Below are 16,714 nucleotides of genomic sequence, written 5' to 3'. Positions count from 1 at the left end.
CCTGAAATGTTTTGCACTACTTCTTTGTAGAGGTCTTATTGAATAAGAAATACATTATTTTTCATTGTTCAATGAATAATCATTACTAGTCTTGTTTTTTCTGGCACCTAAATGAACTTGGCATTGATTTACTATTTAAATTACAGGTTGGCAGCAGTTTCTCTTGTCTGTTTAAGTCAGGCAACATCAACGGGGCAAAGAAGACCCAGCTCTCTCGAAACTGAGAAATAAAGCAGGAGAGTTTATTCCAAATAAGAACGTTAACCCACATGCACCATTCACGGCAAGGACCTGCTTGGTACAGGTGGAATTTAAATCCTTTCCCCTGCAATTGGATAGCACAGTCACAATGCCTCAGTTGGCCCTCATCATCCTATCCAAATGATGTTGTTTTGTGCTGCCCCCGTCCTAGGAGCTTTAAAGGAAGGCAAGATGCATTTGAGGCACTGATGAACCAGGGGGATGGGTGGGGGCGGGAGGGTCACCTTCCCACCCAGCACGATCCCATGCCAATATAACCAAATATAGTGTAACCATATGGTGTGGTCCAAGGCACGTGCGGCATCGCTATTTTGCGTATATATTAATAATCATAGGTAAAGGAGAAGGCTTGCGTGGTAAATGCAGCATTACATGCACTAGGCCCAAATCCACAGAAATCAGTCATACCTGAGCTTCCATGAGGACAGTTCACACCACCAACCGCCACACTGTTTATTCACTGTTCTTGAAAGTGTTCGATCTGTCTTTCACCCAAGAGGAATGGGCCCTACAAGGACACAATCAGAGACCAGCGCCTGGTGTGCATGTTCTCAATTTGGCCAAAGCATGACCCGGCCCATTCTTGAGTGACCTCGAGTTATAGCCCATATAACAGACTGAACCCTAAGATCCCCGAATTCCATGACACCAGGTGCCCTTTGACCACAAAACCCAAAGTAACAAGTCCTGAAATGTTCAAAGAGGATCGACAGGGTATCGTTGAAGCGAAAATCTCGTGTTTTGTATTGCAAGGTGCTGGGAGGGATAAATCATAGTTCAAACCGAGGGTGGAGAACTTGGAGCCGGATGGTGCAGAGGGAGTGAGTGAAATGCATGTGCGACGGTCAGAGCGGCACAGAACCTCCTGTGGGTCATTCTTAAGGCCTGCCAAATGCACAGTATGAGTGAAAAACAAGCTTTTCTGGCCTTCAACAAGAGAAGATTAGCCCTGCAGCACCCACATGATGGAAGACTGATGGACTGTGCCCAATAAACTGCCATCCCATATGTATAAAGGTGGTACCTGTAGAGGGTCCATCGAATCAGCCACTGGGTTTTTACTGTATGTTGCTGCATCACTATGATGTGGTGTACCTTTATAAGTTTCTGCTCATACCTCTTTTTGGCAGAACGTTCTTAGCAGCAGAGTCCTTTGCTATTGCTTCCATCTGCATGTCAGATTAAACTAGTTATCCCTACAAGATGGACTTGGGCCTTTCTTCCCAAGCAGGTTGTAGTCTCTGGTGTGACCATTCAGGGACCTTCGTTCAATGTGCTCCATAAGACTCACATCCTTGTTCTTTCCATCTCACAACTTTGCAACCTTGGCTTCTCTCAAACCTTCCAGACAACCCAAAGTGTTCTGGATCAAACCAGAGTCGGTCCTAAAACCCTCAACTCAAAAGATCAGACAAACTACAAACCACTATCCTCTCTAGCAAAGGCATTTGTGTCATTCACCGAAAACTCCTCCAGACTCGTAGCTCACCACATCCTTAACACAATGAAATCTGGTTTAAGCAGGAACCATGATTTAGCAAAAGCCATATTATCAGTCAACGGCCTTTGCAGTCTCAACTCCAACAGATGTCGCTCCTGGTCCTTCTCAATTTTCTGAGCCCTTGAATTACCACATCCTAATCGATTGCCTGTTTTCACAGCCTATGTGTCACCTCCATCCATACAATTGTTGCAATCTTTTCCTCTCCAACAGATTGTCAAGGCTCCCACACTGCTCCAGCTAATCAGTCACCATGTGGGTCCCTTAATGTCCTAGTTTAACACTCACGCAAGTCTACATTGGGCGCTGGGAACAATCTCTGGTTGAGGAGACTGCATCCAAGACAATGCTCACATTTTTATCTGCAATCCAGGAAAATTCCCCCCTACATCCCATCCCAGCTAAACCACACATGTACACCCTAACCCAAATCCAATCTTTAATTAATATCAACTTGCTTGCGCTGACCAAGTCAGAAAATTACTTTCTCACCCATGGTCACCCAAAGCGCTCTCCACTAGTTCCTCTTACCAAAACCCCATGACTGGGTATGCCACAGTATAACAGCATAATGTTTTGGAACAACTGGACGATTCTTTCACCCAACTACCATATCAATTAAACTTTCTTTTGCCCATTTCAACCTAGAACTCTGCATTAGAATATCTCCCCCATAAATTATATTCTCACCCTTTCAAATCTTCCGACTAACACCAGTAACCATTACCTCAAAAATTGACTATTGCAACGCCATAGTGGATGAGCAACGGAACTCATTCCACAGAATTCAGCAGCTAGACCATTATAATAGCAGTTGACAAACCACAAACTGTGACATTCACCCCGCCCTTCAATCACCTCACTGTCTCCCCATCAGAAAATAATTTGGATCGGTACACAAACTTCCTAGAAACACTCTGGGTTACATAGTGTGCAAACCAGTTATCTACATGGGGATGCACTACACATTTATGAAATTCAAAACCTGTCAAACATTCACTGTGTTCAGATGCTCAGCACCAGGTCCTCGGCTACTGGACCCAATGAAAGCAAAAAGGAGGAACTCATTAGGATGAGCTCTTAGTTGCTTGCTTCATCTCCACCCACAATTTTGTCAGACCTTTATGTTCATCCAAAAGAACCAGATGGACCCTTATGGACCCGCTCTCAAACAATCCTCACCTTTGGAACAGGCTTCCAATATCTTTGTGTTATTCCAAACCTCTACCAGGTCCGATGAAACCCAACATCTGGCTTTTAACTCAGACCTGAGCCTTCTAAGAGTGCTCCAACTGCTAGGTCTGCATCCGTGCTAAGAATGGGGTAGATTTGAGGAAAAGCGGGCTTATCCACTCTACCTGGCTCTCAAATTATCCTGCAGCTTAATTATCGATGTATTCCAGATCCCACCCCTGAGCCCCATCCAGTCCATATTTTTTCTGCAACTGCTTCAGACCTTGCACACCACTATGCCTTCCCATCGATCCTACATGTGCCTCACGGTTTAGCCTCTCTTTTTCCAAGCACCCTCAACTCTTTGATAGGTCTCCCTGTCCGATAGCTTATCTTTTCTTTCTTGTCGTTTGGACATTCTTATGACCCTGGGGGGCTGTGGAGGGAGCACATTGCAGCTGGTATTGGTAGAAGGGTAACACCAAAACTTCACATTACCAGACAGCCACATGAAGGAGTAACAGGCTGGAAGTCGAGACGGCTGCAATTGTGGCTTTGTATTTTTAGGCTCTGACAGTACCTAAACAGCAAGGCGAGCGCAAACTTTTTATTGTGCTTGGACGATGCAATAAAAACTACTGTACAACCCTTTTACCAACACCCTTTCAAATGCAACTCCAGGTAGCCCAACAATGGATAGCATAGTTAATACACAGGTGGCACAAACGATGCACACTGCAAGCAACTGTTCCCCTAAAAGAAAACAGAATAAAGGTTGTTGGATTTAAAAGTACCTTCTTTGGCCACTGTATTCACAATCACCACAATAGCTTATATTGATATAGCACTCCATTCCAGATAACAGGTGCGATTACTACCCAACGTAATATGACGGTTAGGTGCATCTTTACACATATGTTTGTTTGCACATAGTTGCTATTGTATATAGTTGTGGCAGCATTATTTAAACGGCCTGCATCTTTCAGATTACTGCAGGTGCAAGTTGCCAGACAGCATGGAATGTTATTGCTGTCACTTAGGAGATGGCATCTTTGCTGAGGGTTCTAACCAGGGGTATAAAGCAAACCACCCATAAAGGGGTGTCTGTTATACAGGACTGTGGCAGGAGAGCCTCCTACGGCTGTACAATAAATCTTAAATTCTTGCCTGGATTGTGTCTTCAACATAAACATTACTTATGAACCCCCAGCTGCCATTGTACAGGCTGAACTATGACCGCATATTAAGGGTACTTATCTTCACAGAGGGGTTTACTGGGTAAATCTGGCCACTAAGCCCCATTCTTTCAAGCATTTGGACGGGCAGGTTGCATGGATGCAACCTGCACATGCCTAGACTAGCGGAGATTGTTGTTCTACAAATGCTGGCAAAGACGAGATCAGTGGGTCTCAAGAAATAGAAAGATGCAGAGAGTTTGTCATACAGAAGCCACCCATAAAAAAAAATAAAAAATTAAAAAAAATGCACTGCTGTACTAAAACCAGCAGCCAAACTACATTTGCACTCGGAAAGGCAGATTGGCGGCTGTGCATTTACCAAACGCAGTGATAAATAAAACATTTAAAAATGTGGAACTTGTTTTGCATGGCGCCTTCATACGAAAAGGGACATAGTTAATTTCAGTTTGTGATGTGGCCATTGGTCTTTTTTTTAAAAATAGAAAAGGGACTACGTTACTTAATATTTTAATGGCGGGGCCATTTCATTTCTCGACCAGGAGATGTGCTTGGGCAGAGCACACCTCCAGTCAAAAATAAAAAAAAAAAACACTATATGCACCCCAAGAAATCTTTGTCTGCCGCCGGCACATGAAAGCTACAGTCAATACAGAACACAAAGATGCGATTAGTGCGCCTACAGCTTCTAAGATCATGCATACCAGAGGCCATGGTATTGCTGCATTTACTTTAACACAAGACCAAGGACATTCTTTTGCATGAAACGCTGCAAAATTCAAAAACAAAATATTGTCAAATTGAAGAAAATAATTGCCACAAATTCAGTTCTCTTACCATAAAGTTCCAGTTTGCATTAAATTTGCTGGCAAAGCCGCATAGGAAGGCTGACAGGTAAAAGGCAGAGATGAAAAAACACGTCACAGATACAAACATCACCCAACCCTGCATTACGGGGACAGGAACATTTGATGCTGCTATCAAGATCCACACAAGTCCTCCAAATATCTGAAAGGGGGGAAATGCAATAAATGTATAAGAAACTATGGTTTAACATACTGAGCATGTAGACCAAGCTGTGCAGGGGGTTATCCAAAATTGACTGATAACTAGGTGACATTTCATTGGCCTAAAGATGCACTATTAAAAAAAGCAAAGTTACAATGAATTTCAGAGGAACCTCATTACCAAAGAATAAAGCAACAGTTGCATACCAGTGCGCGTAGCAGATTAACCAAATGAGGAAACTTCAGAGCGATCAAAACATTTTTTACATAAGAAAGATTTCATACAGTCCAAAGAAAATAGTGGTCACAATTACTCATGGTATTCTATTACTCATGTCTGCATTGGTATGCAATTCTCTGAGGATTATACTCGATTCAGCATTTTTTATAGGTGTAAACCCATTTGCATTCCAAGAAAGTTTGAATTTATCAAGTAAGGGCCAGTGCACAGATCCTATGTGGACCTATATTATATAGTTTTCTTCTTACCGAAGAACACTTGCCTATGGTGGGTTGCTAAGGGGGCGAGGGGTTGTAAGGGCACTGAGGGGGTGCTGGAGGATCAGATGCTTGGTTATCCATCACATAACCAGGAAAACCTGTAGTATCCGAAAATCGGTCTGGTTTCATTTTCTTCAACAGTGGATTAATTCACATGCCCTAGACTCGTGAAGCCATCAATTGGCTTCAATGAAAAGTCAATTTCAGGAGATTTAGCTTTTTGTACAATTTGCATCTCTTAAACTGACAATTTAGAAAAATATTTTTTTTTTGTAAAAAATACATGAGAATTAATTCGCTTAGTTAGACAATCGCATCCAACTCATAAAAAGAAGGGATTAATACATCTTCATTAAGAGCAACAAAATGGATTTAAAACATTTAACAGAGGGGAGACCGACCACAAGAGCGAGAAGCAGAATAGTATCATAAAATCCTAAGGACAAAACAAGGCAGAATCTCGGGTCACCAAATGTAGCAGATCTACCGTAACAAGAGGGCAGATTTTAAAACTTCCAAGAATTTAACATCACCTCAAACTTTAAGCTTATCTGCACATTTCCATACCTCCATTATAGCTATGATCTTGCTTCGGCTATAACCGGACATAATTTGCATCCAAAATGATTCACTGGCTATATCATCCAAATCGTCAACAAATTTGGAGTAGCAAAGCTCTTAGGCAGATCTTATCCCAGGGCATTTAGTAAGAGCATTTCTAGCGGATTCAACTTCTCATCTATAAAGAGATTCTGCAGGCTCTTTCACGTACAGGGATTCCAACCCAAGTACCTCCGATTTCCATCACATCAAGGTGGTTTAGCCGGATATTCAGGAAAATGTGGCGTGCTGCCCTAGAAGGGAGCCGTTTTAAGTATTCTTGGGGTTCCTTGTATTTAAAGGCCATTTTGGATAAGGTGTAAAGGGATTTCATTTTTGCAACCTTCTCATGACTGTTAACCCAATCGAGCTTCTCAGCAGAGTTATTTTGAGAATTCATCATTGCTCCTTCCCCCATGTTCCCACCTAGGTGTCCAACACAACCTCTCAAAGAAGCGCTCATTCATGATCTTAAATCTATTCAACACCATACTCTTTCCACTATCCAACAGGGTGCGTAATATGGATAAAAACAAATTTGGATGCGAGGGGATAATTTTAAAATACATCTTTGCTCCATTTAGGTTAATTAGGGTGGGGAGAGAAATTAATCCCTTCTCCAGCCTAATAGCCTCAATAGGTGTGCAATTGCTTAGTCCCAGAATTCTATGCCAAATCAGCCCTTCAACGTTGTCAGCCCAAAGGGTCCAATAATTCGAATAATTTAATTTGCTTTCTGAAAAATACGATATTCTGGTGTTTAAAACATAAAAACGTGCACTACAAATGTCCTTCAAACAAGCAAATGAACATTTAGTAGAATATACATGCAGGCGTTCAATTCAGTTTGAGGCCTTGAACACCACCTTACTAACACCAAATAACCTGCAATAATAGCGACACAGACAATGTGGCAATTACATAAGCGTCTCAGCTTGGGTTTTGGTGTCAAGGTCCCTCCGGACCCTCATATTAACTTTAATTTTTGCTGTACGAACCACTAATTTGGCTCACATGAATTCTCCCAAATGAATACAGGGCTTGTAAAACCTCCTCACCCGCATAGGCAGGCAGTGTGGAATAAAACAGACTGTCAAGGGACAGCTATGGTCTACCGAGCAGCAAGGTCTGCACGCCCGGCCCTGCAAAGCACCAATGCGTTTAGTGATTGCTCACTCTGCCAAGGGCCTTACAGCCATCCCTCATCCCCCAACTCCACCTGGGTGTTGCCTCCGTGTGTCAAAGACAGGGGGTAGGGGGGGCTTTGCTAGGAGGTATGAGGCCCTGCCAGCCCATTGGAAAAACTCAATTGTATCCCGGTCTGAGCTCCAGGATGGCCGGGGGTGCTGGCCTGCTCCCTTGGGCACCTGCTTTGCATGTAGGTCGACCATCTGCCTGCCCAGCAAGGAACACAGGAGTGCCATGGTAGGGTACCTGTCCCTCACTGCAGTGAAAAGCAATAACACTCCACGGGCAGAGCTCCAGGACAGTTGGGGGTGCTGCCCCCTCCCCCTTGGCAGATTACCTTGTATGTGGGTTGACAGCCCCCTGCCCAGCTGAAGTCCCTGGGAGCCGGTCATTCCTTTTCCAGGGCACCAGGGGTCCTTCCACCCAGTCCCATTGGAATGCACTGCGCTACCAGATGGCTTCTCTCTGAGCCCGGCCATCTGGTTGTGGGCTATAGGAATGATTGGAAGGACACGATGGCCACCAATTTGAAGTTTTTCTCCAGTTGGGTTTATGTAGGCTGGGTATTTTTGCTCAGACCTCCGTCTCCCAGGGTACACAGATTACAAGAAAGCTTAGTCTCCTTCCTCTGGCCTACCGTAGACTGGATGGGTCTCCTCTTCTCCCCAGTTGTTTCCTGCTGTCCAACCCGGGCTTTGTGACGAAATCACTGCACCTCTCCAAGCCAGCCAAGGGCCGTGCCCCACGCAATGCCCAAACAGAGCTTGGCCTGATGGTGGCACTCTTCCAATAGGCACATTTATTTATTCCCCTCCCAGGCAGCATGGTGCCTGGCCAACAAGAGAACCTCAGCTGAGTTGCACGAGGATGTCAGGGTATCCTGTCAGTCTGCCGCCCTGCACTCAGCATCAGTTTGGCAGACATGGTCCCACCTAGGGCTGGACTGCTTGGCCGGCCCAGCTGTTTCAAGCAATTAGCTTCTCACCTTGGGGCTGTGTGGACTCGGGGGCATGATCCCTCTGTGGGTTGGGTAGGGAGAACCCTTACGATTCTAGTGGGGGTGAGGGATGTGGATGCAAAGCTGAAACGTAAGGCAGGGCAGCACTAGGAGTGGAGCCTGCAGCTTAATTTGACTCACCATGGGAAACTTCCCCCAGCCCAGACACGGAAAGGATTGATGGCTCTTTCTTGATTCTGTGGGTGGTAGTGCTTGGCCGTTCTTAGTTGGTTGAGCTATGTGTGGTAAATTCCAATAACGAATGAGACTCAATGCCAATTAGTTACCCCAACCCCCAATGGTTGGCGTTAAACTTCTAGGGACAAGGGACGTACAGTCACATGCACTGAGCAATAACAGCTCTGAGGTGTCTGTGGCTGCACGTGTGCTACACTGACCAGATCAGCTAGAGTTTACCCTTCCCGCACAGGCAAGAGTAAACACTGAACCAGTTTGCGATAGTGGCTGGGAATTCCTTGTTAATGGGAAATATTGCAAGTCAGTGTATCAAAAGCTTGCGTTGATTAAGTCAGGGAAGAGAGACAGGGCCCTGCTTGTGGATGGCGGCTTAAGGCCGCCGATGTGGAGACTTTAGCCCCAGCCCCTTGACAGTGGCCTTTATGTAAGCATAACCACATGGCCACCTGGCCATCTGGTTGGGGCAGACCATCCAAGTCCCATCTGGTCCTTCAGCTGGGTCCGACCTGCCATCTGGTCACCATGGTCAGAGCAGATGGCCTGAGGTGCGGCTGGCATTATCTGCGGCCGAGGTCCATAAACTCCCACTTCATGAGGTCTTAATAGTCAGTGGAAAGTCTCTTACTGTGGGATGGACATTTGGTGCAGGAGCCGGACAAGCTCACCGCACTCGGACCAGGGTCCCAGAGCAAGTCGAGACTGGCTTAAGAGGGAGATGCTAAGTAAGGCTGGCAGGTGAAGGCCCAGGCGGGACCGGGTAAGAGTTCCAGGCAAAGACAGCTAGGGCTCTGTGAAACAGTGCGGGGCCCTGGCACTCTCAGAAAGGCAAAGCTCTGCAATATCTCAGCCAGAGCCATTGGCCACTAGCCTCCAATCCAGGGCGATGGCACCGAAGCTCAGAGGTGGCCCTTGCATGCGCCAGCCCTCTCAGGAGAGCAATGTTCTAAGGCATTGAGGGCAGAGTCCTAGACGGCCAGGGGTGCCGCTGGGTAGATCATAGCCATCAAGTTTCCTGTTCCATGCGGGAATCGGAGCCAGTGCAGGTAGCAAAGTTAATCTTGTTGGGAGGACATAGCATAGTTGGTGAGACCCAAGAGGGTGCTGGCACAGTAGTACAGTTTAGAGAAGACAAGAGTGGTTAAGAGATGCTTGGCATTGTTGGAACGAGGTGCCCGATTTTTCTAATATTTAGGAGGTTGACACAAGCCACTGCTGCAGTTTGAGACTAAAGTAGAGAAAGTGTGAGAAGAGTCAAAGGACGTTGAGGTTTCTAGCTGAAGCTGGTAAAGTAGTGTCAAGTGGCAACTGGATAGGCAGAGGAAGAGCTGAGACAGTATTTGCCAGGGAAGAGCCCCTCCATTTTAACAGAGTGTTAAGACATCCAATATTTAAATGGCAGAGCGACGTTGGAAATTTTGATGGAGATCAGAGTAGAGTGCAGACAAAACCTTCTCTTTTCCTGGAAAGAGTTGGTACACGAACCCAGAATTGTCAAGGTTCTAGGTAGAATTTAATCCAGGCAAGGGCTCGCTTGCCAATCCCTAGAAAGGAGTAGGAAGGAGATCAGAGTGATTGACAGTGTCAAAAGGCAGTGGACAGGTCAAGGAGATTTAGAATAGGACAGGTTGGAGTGCTTAGAGGCGATTAAGGTTAAAACATTCATAAGAGCAGTATCTGTCGAGTGACAGGCATGGGAACCTACTTGTAGGGGGGTATCTAAGATTGTGGACTAATAAGATGGACCAGAACCCTTTTGAGCATGTAAGAGTAGTGCAGAAGGAGAGAGATGGTGGAAAAGTTAGCCGCTAATTTTGGTTCACCCCTTGCTTTTATTCCCTTTTAGGAGTGGAATGGCCGTGGCTGGTTTGAAAACCGATGGAAAGCAAGCAGAAGATGGCAGGTGCGAGGCCACTAGAGGAGCAATAGGTTTGAATAGCTGAGGAGCAAGAGGGTCTGATGCGGCACAAGAGGATATAGTCTGCATCAGTAGGGACAGTACTTCAGTAATAGTGTGACTAAAGTGGGAGATTGAGGTAGAGATTATGGTCGATTGGGCAGAGTGTAAAATGGATGAGGGAGTGTGAGGAAAACGAGGAGTGTCTCCAATTTTGGAAATTGTTTCAGCAATTCACCTAGGTGATTAGCTATGTGTGGAGTGCCTAGTCATACGTTTAGGAGGCGCGAGCTTCTGTGGTGCCAAGTAGCTGCCAATTTAATCTAGTAGGTTAAGGATGTGCACACTGTTGCTCACAGTGAGGGTAAATTGCTTGCTATAGGATTTAGAAAATACTGAAATGGATTCCAATGATCCTATTCATTCCTAATCAGTCTTGCTGTAATTAGGTTGTGTGCATTTTAGGTAAAAAAGTAAATAAATGGAACAAAGATTTTTTGCCATTTTTTTTACTGCTAAGGCCTTCTCAAACATTCCATTTGTTCAGTCGGTAGACTACAAGGGTTGTGTGTAATCTATATTCTCCAGATTATTAATTCTGATACATATACGCTTATGTTTAGAATTACTATATCTGGCACTCCCCCTCCTTCAGCTGCTTGTTTAATGGTTAAATTAAGTCTAAGTGAAGTATTTGTATTTATCCTTTTAACTACTGGTTATCTAGTTTGGAAATGTTCAAAGTCAGCAAATTGAAGAAAAAGAAGAAAAGAAAATTGGTTATGGCTTCATTCTTGGGTAAAGGAGGCAAGATTGTGACTGGATGTTTTCTGCATACTTGCACCTTGCTCAACATCCACCAATATGTCTCATTATATTGATATTTTATTTTGTTTATAAAGCGCTGAAACCCGCGGGCATCAGAGCGCTAATAAAGAGACAGGACAACAAGTAGTGAGAACAGGACACAAGTGAATTGACCGATTTCCTCAGGAGAGACTAACCTGTTTCGCGAATTTAGTTGAAAAGAAAGGTTTTCAATTTTTTCCAGAAGGAAATGTAGTTGGACTCGGGCTTCAGTGTGATGGGTAGTTCGTTCCATTTTTTTATACTTAGAGTCGGAAAGACTTTTCCAAGTCCGTGCTGTTTTTTAGTTGTGGAGGTTTGTAGTTGTCCTGTATTAGAGGATCTGAGTCGCCTAGTAGGGGTATACCAATTGAAATGTTTGAGGTAAGCTGGTGCATTGCCGTATAAGCAGCGGTGAACCATAGTAAGAGATTTAAACATGATTCTTTCTTTCATGGCCAACCAATGGAGGGCCTTTCTTTCGCCAGTGATGTGTTCCCTCCAAGTTTTTCCCGTGATGGTCCTGATGGCGTTATTTTGAATCACCTGACATTTCTTCACGCAGTTGCTATTTGCTCCTAGTAGTAGGGCATTACCATAATCCAATCTGGATAGTATTGTAGCCCTAGCGATAGTCGTGCTATTCTTTTGATCTAACAAAGGTCTAATTTTTCTTAGTAGTATCGACAGTTTTTCTTTAAGTAAGCTGTGTGTGCTTTAACACCTAATGAGGGTTGAAGATATACTCCTAAGGTCTTCACTTTTTCTGAGATTGGTATTTGGGTGTTTAATGAAGAATGAGGATATTGTTGATAAAGGAGATTGATTTAGTATGTTAAAAGTTTGAAAGTTTAGGAGTGCAAACATATGAAGCCTATAGGCATTCTTCATAGGCATCAACTTTTAAGATCTTAGTTTTAATTTGACAGAAAAGGCACAGGTCTGTATGCAGCTCAACTGCTTTGGGGCATGTACTGAGTGCGCAGACACACCTCTGTTTAATAGTTGTATATTAGCATTCCCAAATGTTGTAGAGAAAAGATTGATAGTGTTCAAGCCAGATGTTTGTGTTATTCAAGTTTATATTTCGAGCTGGTAGTTGTAACACCTTTTGTGTATTTTCCTTTCCCTTGGTTTCCCTGTAGTTTGGTTTCCATTGAGGTTTTCGGATGCTCTCAAAATAGTCACTTTGACCATTTGTTCTCCTTTCTATAACCATCTTGTTAGATTTGATTCAACATAACAAAGTGCATCTTTGACTTGGAAGAATCGCACAAAGGTTTGGATACAAGCCAAACCCCCACTTTGTGTAACACGCGTTGGCCAAATTTGCTATGCAGAGTTGTAAACAGGAAATTGTTCCTCGGAACATGAATTATCCCTTCTTTGTATGGTTATATATACACATTCACGAAAAGCCATGTTTGTATACAAATTAATCAACGTTTAAAAGCAGCGAGAAGTGTGTGTGTTTTTTGGTATTTTTTTGGTATCCCTTTCGCCTTGCTGGGGGCTGGTCTTGCATCTGTATGTAAGGGTAGAGGCCAAACCTGCAGGCTATTTTTAAATATCATTTTATGTGCTTTAAGGTTGTAGCAGTGTAGAAGGTTAACAGCCTTTACATAGTCATTTTGCTTGGCAATACCAGAAATTTGGGGAAGGGAGGGGGGGGGAATCATTTGAATTCTGCATTGCCCAGTTAAAGGGGTTGGGTGGCTATGGATTCAGATCGAGTTTTGGAAAGTTTTTACAGAGATGGGACTTCGGTTATGACATTGGGCCTTTTTTGCAGTCACTATTGATGGGTCTCATCAGTGCAAGGAGTTTCCAGTAGCTTACTGAACACACCTCGTCTCTGGATCCATGTGAAGGACACAAAACTGACGATGCGGGCATCTCTAAGCATCCAGTGTCATTGATTTGGCTTCCCCCACCTTCCTCACAAGACTCCATATCACTCAATCCATGGAAATAAAGTTCACAACGGTCCGCTCAGCACCGTCCAACATTCAGCTCATTAGGGAACACATGCGGCCATCCTACACTATCCACACTGATGGTACAACCACTTTCCTTGTAGCAGACCATTTCCACCAACGGTCAGTGGCATTGGGTCACAAGTGCCATCTTGCCTCACGTGTCTACCTGCTATGGAATTTTCCAATGTCTCTGCACGGTCCTACATCGCTTTTGCATCAAAATGAAGTGGAGGCAAAATCCCACTTACTCCTCCATGCATGGAGACCCGGAGGTCACATTGTTATCTGCTGATAAACCTCCACTGTTGCTAGCCCACCACAGAACTCTGTGTAAATTAGGGATTTTTGCGGTCTGGTTCATTCAAAATGTGGCATGAGCCAGCTTTCCAGGAATCCGTTCCATGAGCAACCAGAGCTGGTTAGAAAACCATACATGGTATTTGTCCATTTAGTTTCACGGATTTGGCTATGTATCTTATCTGAAAGTAAGCTGTTATTTATGTGTCAGCTGTCCAATCTGCAATGTGCTCCTACGTTATTATACTAAGTAAATGTATTATGCAATGTCCTACTGTTATGTAACTGATGTACCAAGATGCGCGCCCAGTAGCCTCCGGGCCTGGTTTGTGCTATACAAATAAAATAAATACAAATGTCATTTAGTTGAGAATCTGTTGAAACTTTCTCAAAGGTCTTATCGTTAGCTTGTGTTAGGGAGGTTTTCTAAATCTCTGTGGGGAGGGGTTTAAAAAGACTGATCCAATAGTGTTTGCTCAATTTGTTCACCAAGTTAGTCCAAAGTCTCCAAGGTAAGGTGACAGGGCAGTCTTTGCTAGGAGGGGGCTGTACCAATTTCATGCAATAACAAACCACAGGTTTAAACTGAAGATGTCATGTAGCGATACATGCACACATTAAATACTTTGCTGTTTTCAGCCATGTTAGTAATTAACCACAGTCCTACCAGTAGAGAGAACTAATAGAAAATAAACTATCCAAAAATAAAATTACAGAAGCATAATACAATCTACTTTAAATCACTGCGACTGGATATGTTAAAGCATTAAAAATTGATAAGATACCGAAATCACAAGATACCAATATCACAGGAATTAAAAAAAATAACGATTCTAAAAATAAGGACCAAATGGAAACTTAGAATAGAATTTAAATGGGACAAACCAGCAGTTCACCTACAGGGAAAAATGCAAGTACTTTCTTTCAGCAACCATCAATCTGTGGAGTCTTGGGGGACCATATCAGAAAAGTCCAGCTTCAATGACCAGAAGTCAGGAAAGGGATGTCCCCAGAGTTGAAGCACATACACATTAGACATTATGGTCGAGGATGGGGAGTGGGAAGGACTACTTAGCACCCAGGGTACCTGAAGAACCTGATTAGCAACGGGCTGGGGTGGGAGTTTGGGGTGGGTATGACCCATTGGCAGGAACTGCATGACAGGTGTGATAATTGGGACATGTTAGTGGCAGTTCAGGGCCCCTATTCAGTTTCCGGTGTCCCAGATTGCGACAGGACCAAAGACTCCAGCATGAAGAGGGACCTTCAGCAGAACCCAAAATGATGGCAGCAGCAACAGGTCAGCAAGAAGAAAGGTTCCTTGACAAATACAGGAGTGTGACGCTCAGTGTCCTACGATGGAGCAGAATATTTGGTGGGGCAGCAGTAAGCTACTCTGGCACAGCCAGGGTGCTGAGGGCCCTTAGCCAGGGAACAGCAAGCAACACGAGAACAAGGTATCTTCAGAAAGCCATAAAGAGACTGCAGGCCTAGAGGCACAGCAAGGGAGGCTGCCATGAAGAAAGAAGCATCTGACAAGATTCTCCAGCATAGATAAATAGGCAGAGCAGGAGGTCCACCAGTATCAGTGCCACCGGATATCGGCTCTGTAACTTCAGTAATAAAATCTCTTAATGGTCCAGGATCTCTTTTACACAGACAGGTAACCCCAAACTAGAACCATGCATCATTCAAAGCTTTGGTGGTTATCCCATTAGTACTGGCCAGCCAACCTCAATAAGGTTCAGCACATTCACACAGATGTGGACCGAGCGGTCTCGGAGACCCATCCAATATATTTTAAAAAAAATTAAACAAAGGGTGCCTTTGTAGGAGACCTAAACAGCCTGGGTGCAGGGTGTATGTAAATGCATTGGTTCCATTTACAGAACATACAGGCATTTGGCTACCAAAGCAGTCAATAGTCTACATCAAAAACACAATATGTTACTGCCAACTGTCCACTCTAATACACTTATTGGGTAAGAACTCAATCAGCTCAAAGAGCACCCCTGCACAGATAGACATAAGTGCTACCAAGTGCAACATACAAATGTTAAAGCTGAAGTGGAGGACTTCTAAAACTCGCACAATAAAAAAGTAAGAATGTGGCTATGGCGACTCTCTGACTTGACAAAAGTAACCCCAAATCTTGAATTCTGATCCAACTGCTTTAATCTTCCTGAAGTCCTATCCATCAAGGTTTACATCATACTAAAGTGATTTGGCAGCTTAGGTCTGAAACATGCCTGGATCTAGGATGGAGTAGGAGCACCAGATCAATAAAAAATAAATACACTTAATTCAAGGTCAAGATCTGCTGCAAGGATAAAAACCTAAATACTGAACACCTCAAAATCACCAATTCTTACAAGAATTATGTCCTCTCATTTACTACACTTGAGCAGTTTACAACATTTTCTCGAACAGCAGAGTCGAAGGTTTCCCTTTTACATAGTTTACTCGTATACATAATCTTTTCAACAAGACCAATTCCTTGTCTATGGTTCACGTGTCATCTGGATAGTAGCATTGGCTTCAGACAATTGTTCTTGCTGACATTATTGGAAGCGGACCAGGATGTCCACTTGTAGTTGCCCACAGCTGCATGTTTTTCATTTAAGTGTAATGCCTTCTTATCTTTGGCTGAGCAATCTCATTTGTTCGGCCCACTATGTTGGTTTCAAGATTTTGTACTTTTGTAAGAAGCTGTGTGAGCAGAAGGGTCTTCTCCATTTGTTTGCTGGTTCTTCTAATTTGACTTTTTGTGAGGAGTAACAGGACCTCTCTCAAGCAGCCTTAGAGGATAAGTGGGCCACTGAGTGGAAGCGCCCCCAAGTTAGCACGATCCTCCCCGCAATGGGAGACAATAATAGACACTCCCGTAATGGGAATAAGGCCAAGACAGAGTGCGGGTGAGCGTAAGTGGGAGTTTATCCAAAGAAAATGGCATGCAAAGAACTCTGCAACCTCCGAGAGCGCTCTGCCTGACAATCGCAAAGGCAGGCGTATTTCTAATACAAAAAACGTCATCAGAACCTACACACTATAGGGGGCACAAGTTAATTGGGATTGG

General features: G+C 44.0%; 1 protein-coding gene across 1 annotated transcript in view; it reads right to left on the bottom strand.

The window, feature by feature from the left end:
• Positions 1 to 16,714, bottom strand: part of MAL2 (mal, T cell differentiation protein 2) — a 153,185-nt gene that overhangs the window by 66,371 nt on the left and 70,100 nt on the right. Inside the window, exon 2 of the mRNA XM_069621545.1 lies at positions 4,969 to 5,139. Coding sequence (XP_069477646.1) covers positions 4,969 to 5,139 — 171 coding nt within the window. The remainder of the gene's footprint in view (positions 1 to 4,968; positions 5,140 to 16,714) is intronic.

The sequence above is a fragment of the Ambystoma mexicanum genome, chromosome 5q (assembly GCF_040938575.1).
Source record: "Ambystoma mexicanum isolate Mex_15411 chromosome 5q, UKY_AmexF1_1, whole genome shotgun sequence".
Taxonomy (NCBI): Eukaryota; Metazoa; Chordata; class Amphibia; order Caudata; family Ambystomatidae; genus Ambystoma; species Ambystoma mexicanum.
Note: the sequence above shows the minus strand (reverse complement) of the source record. Positions and strands in the feature narration are given on the sequence as shown.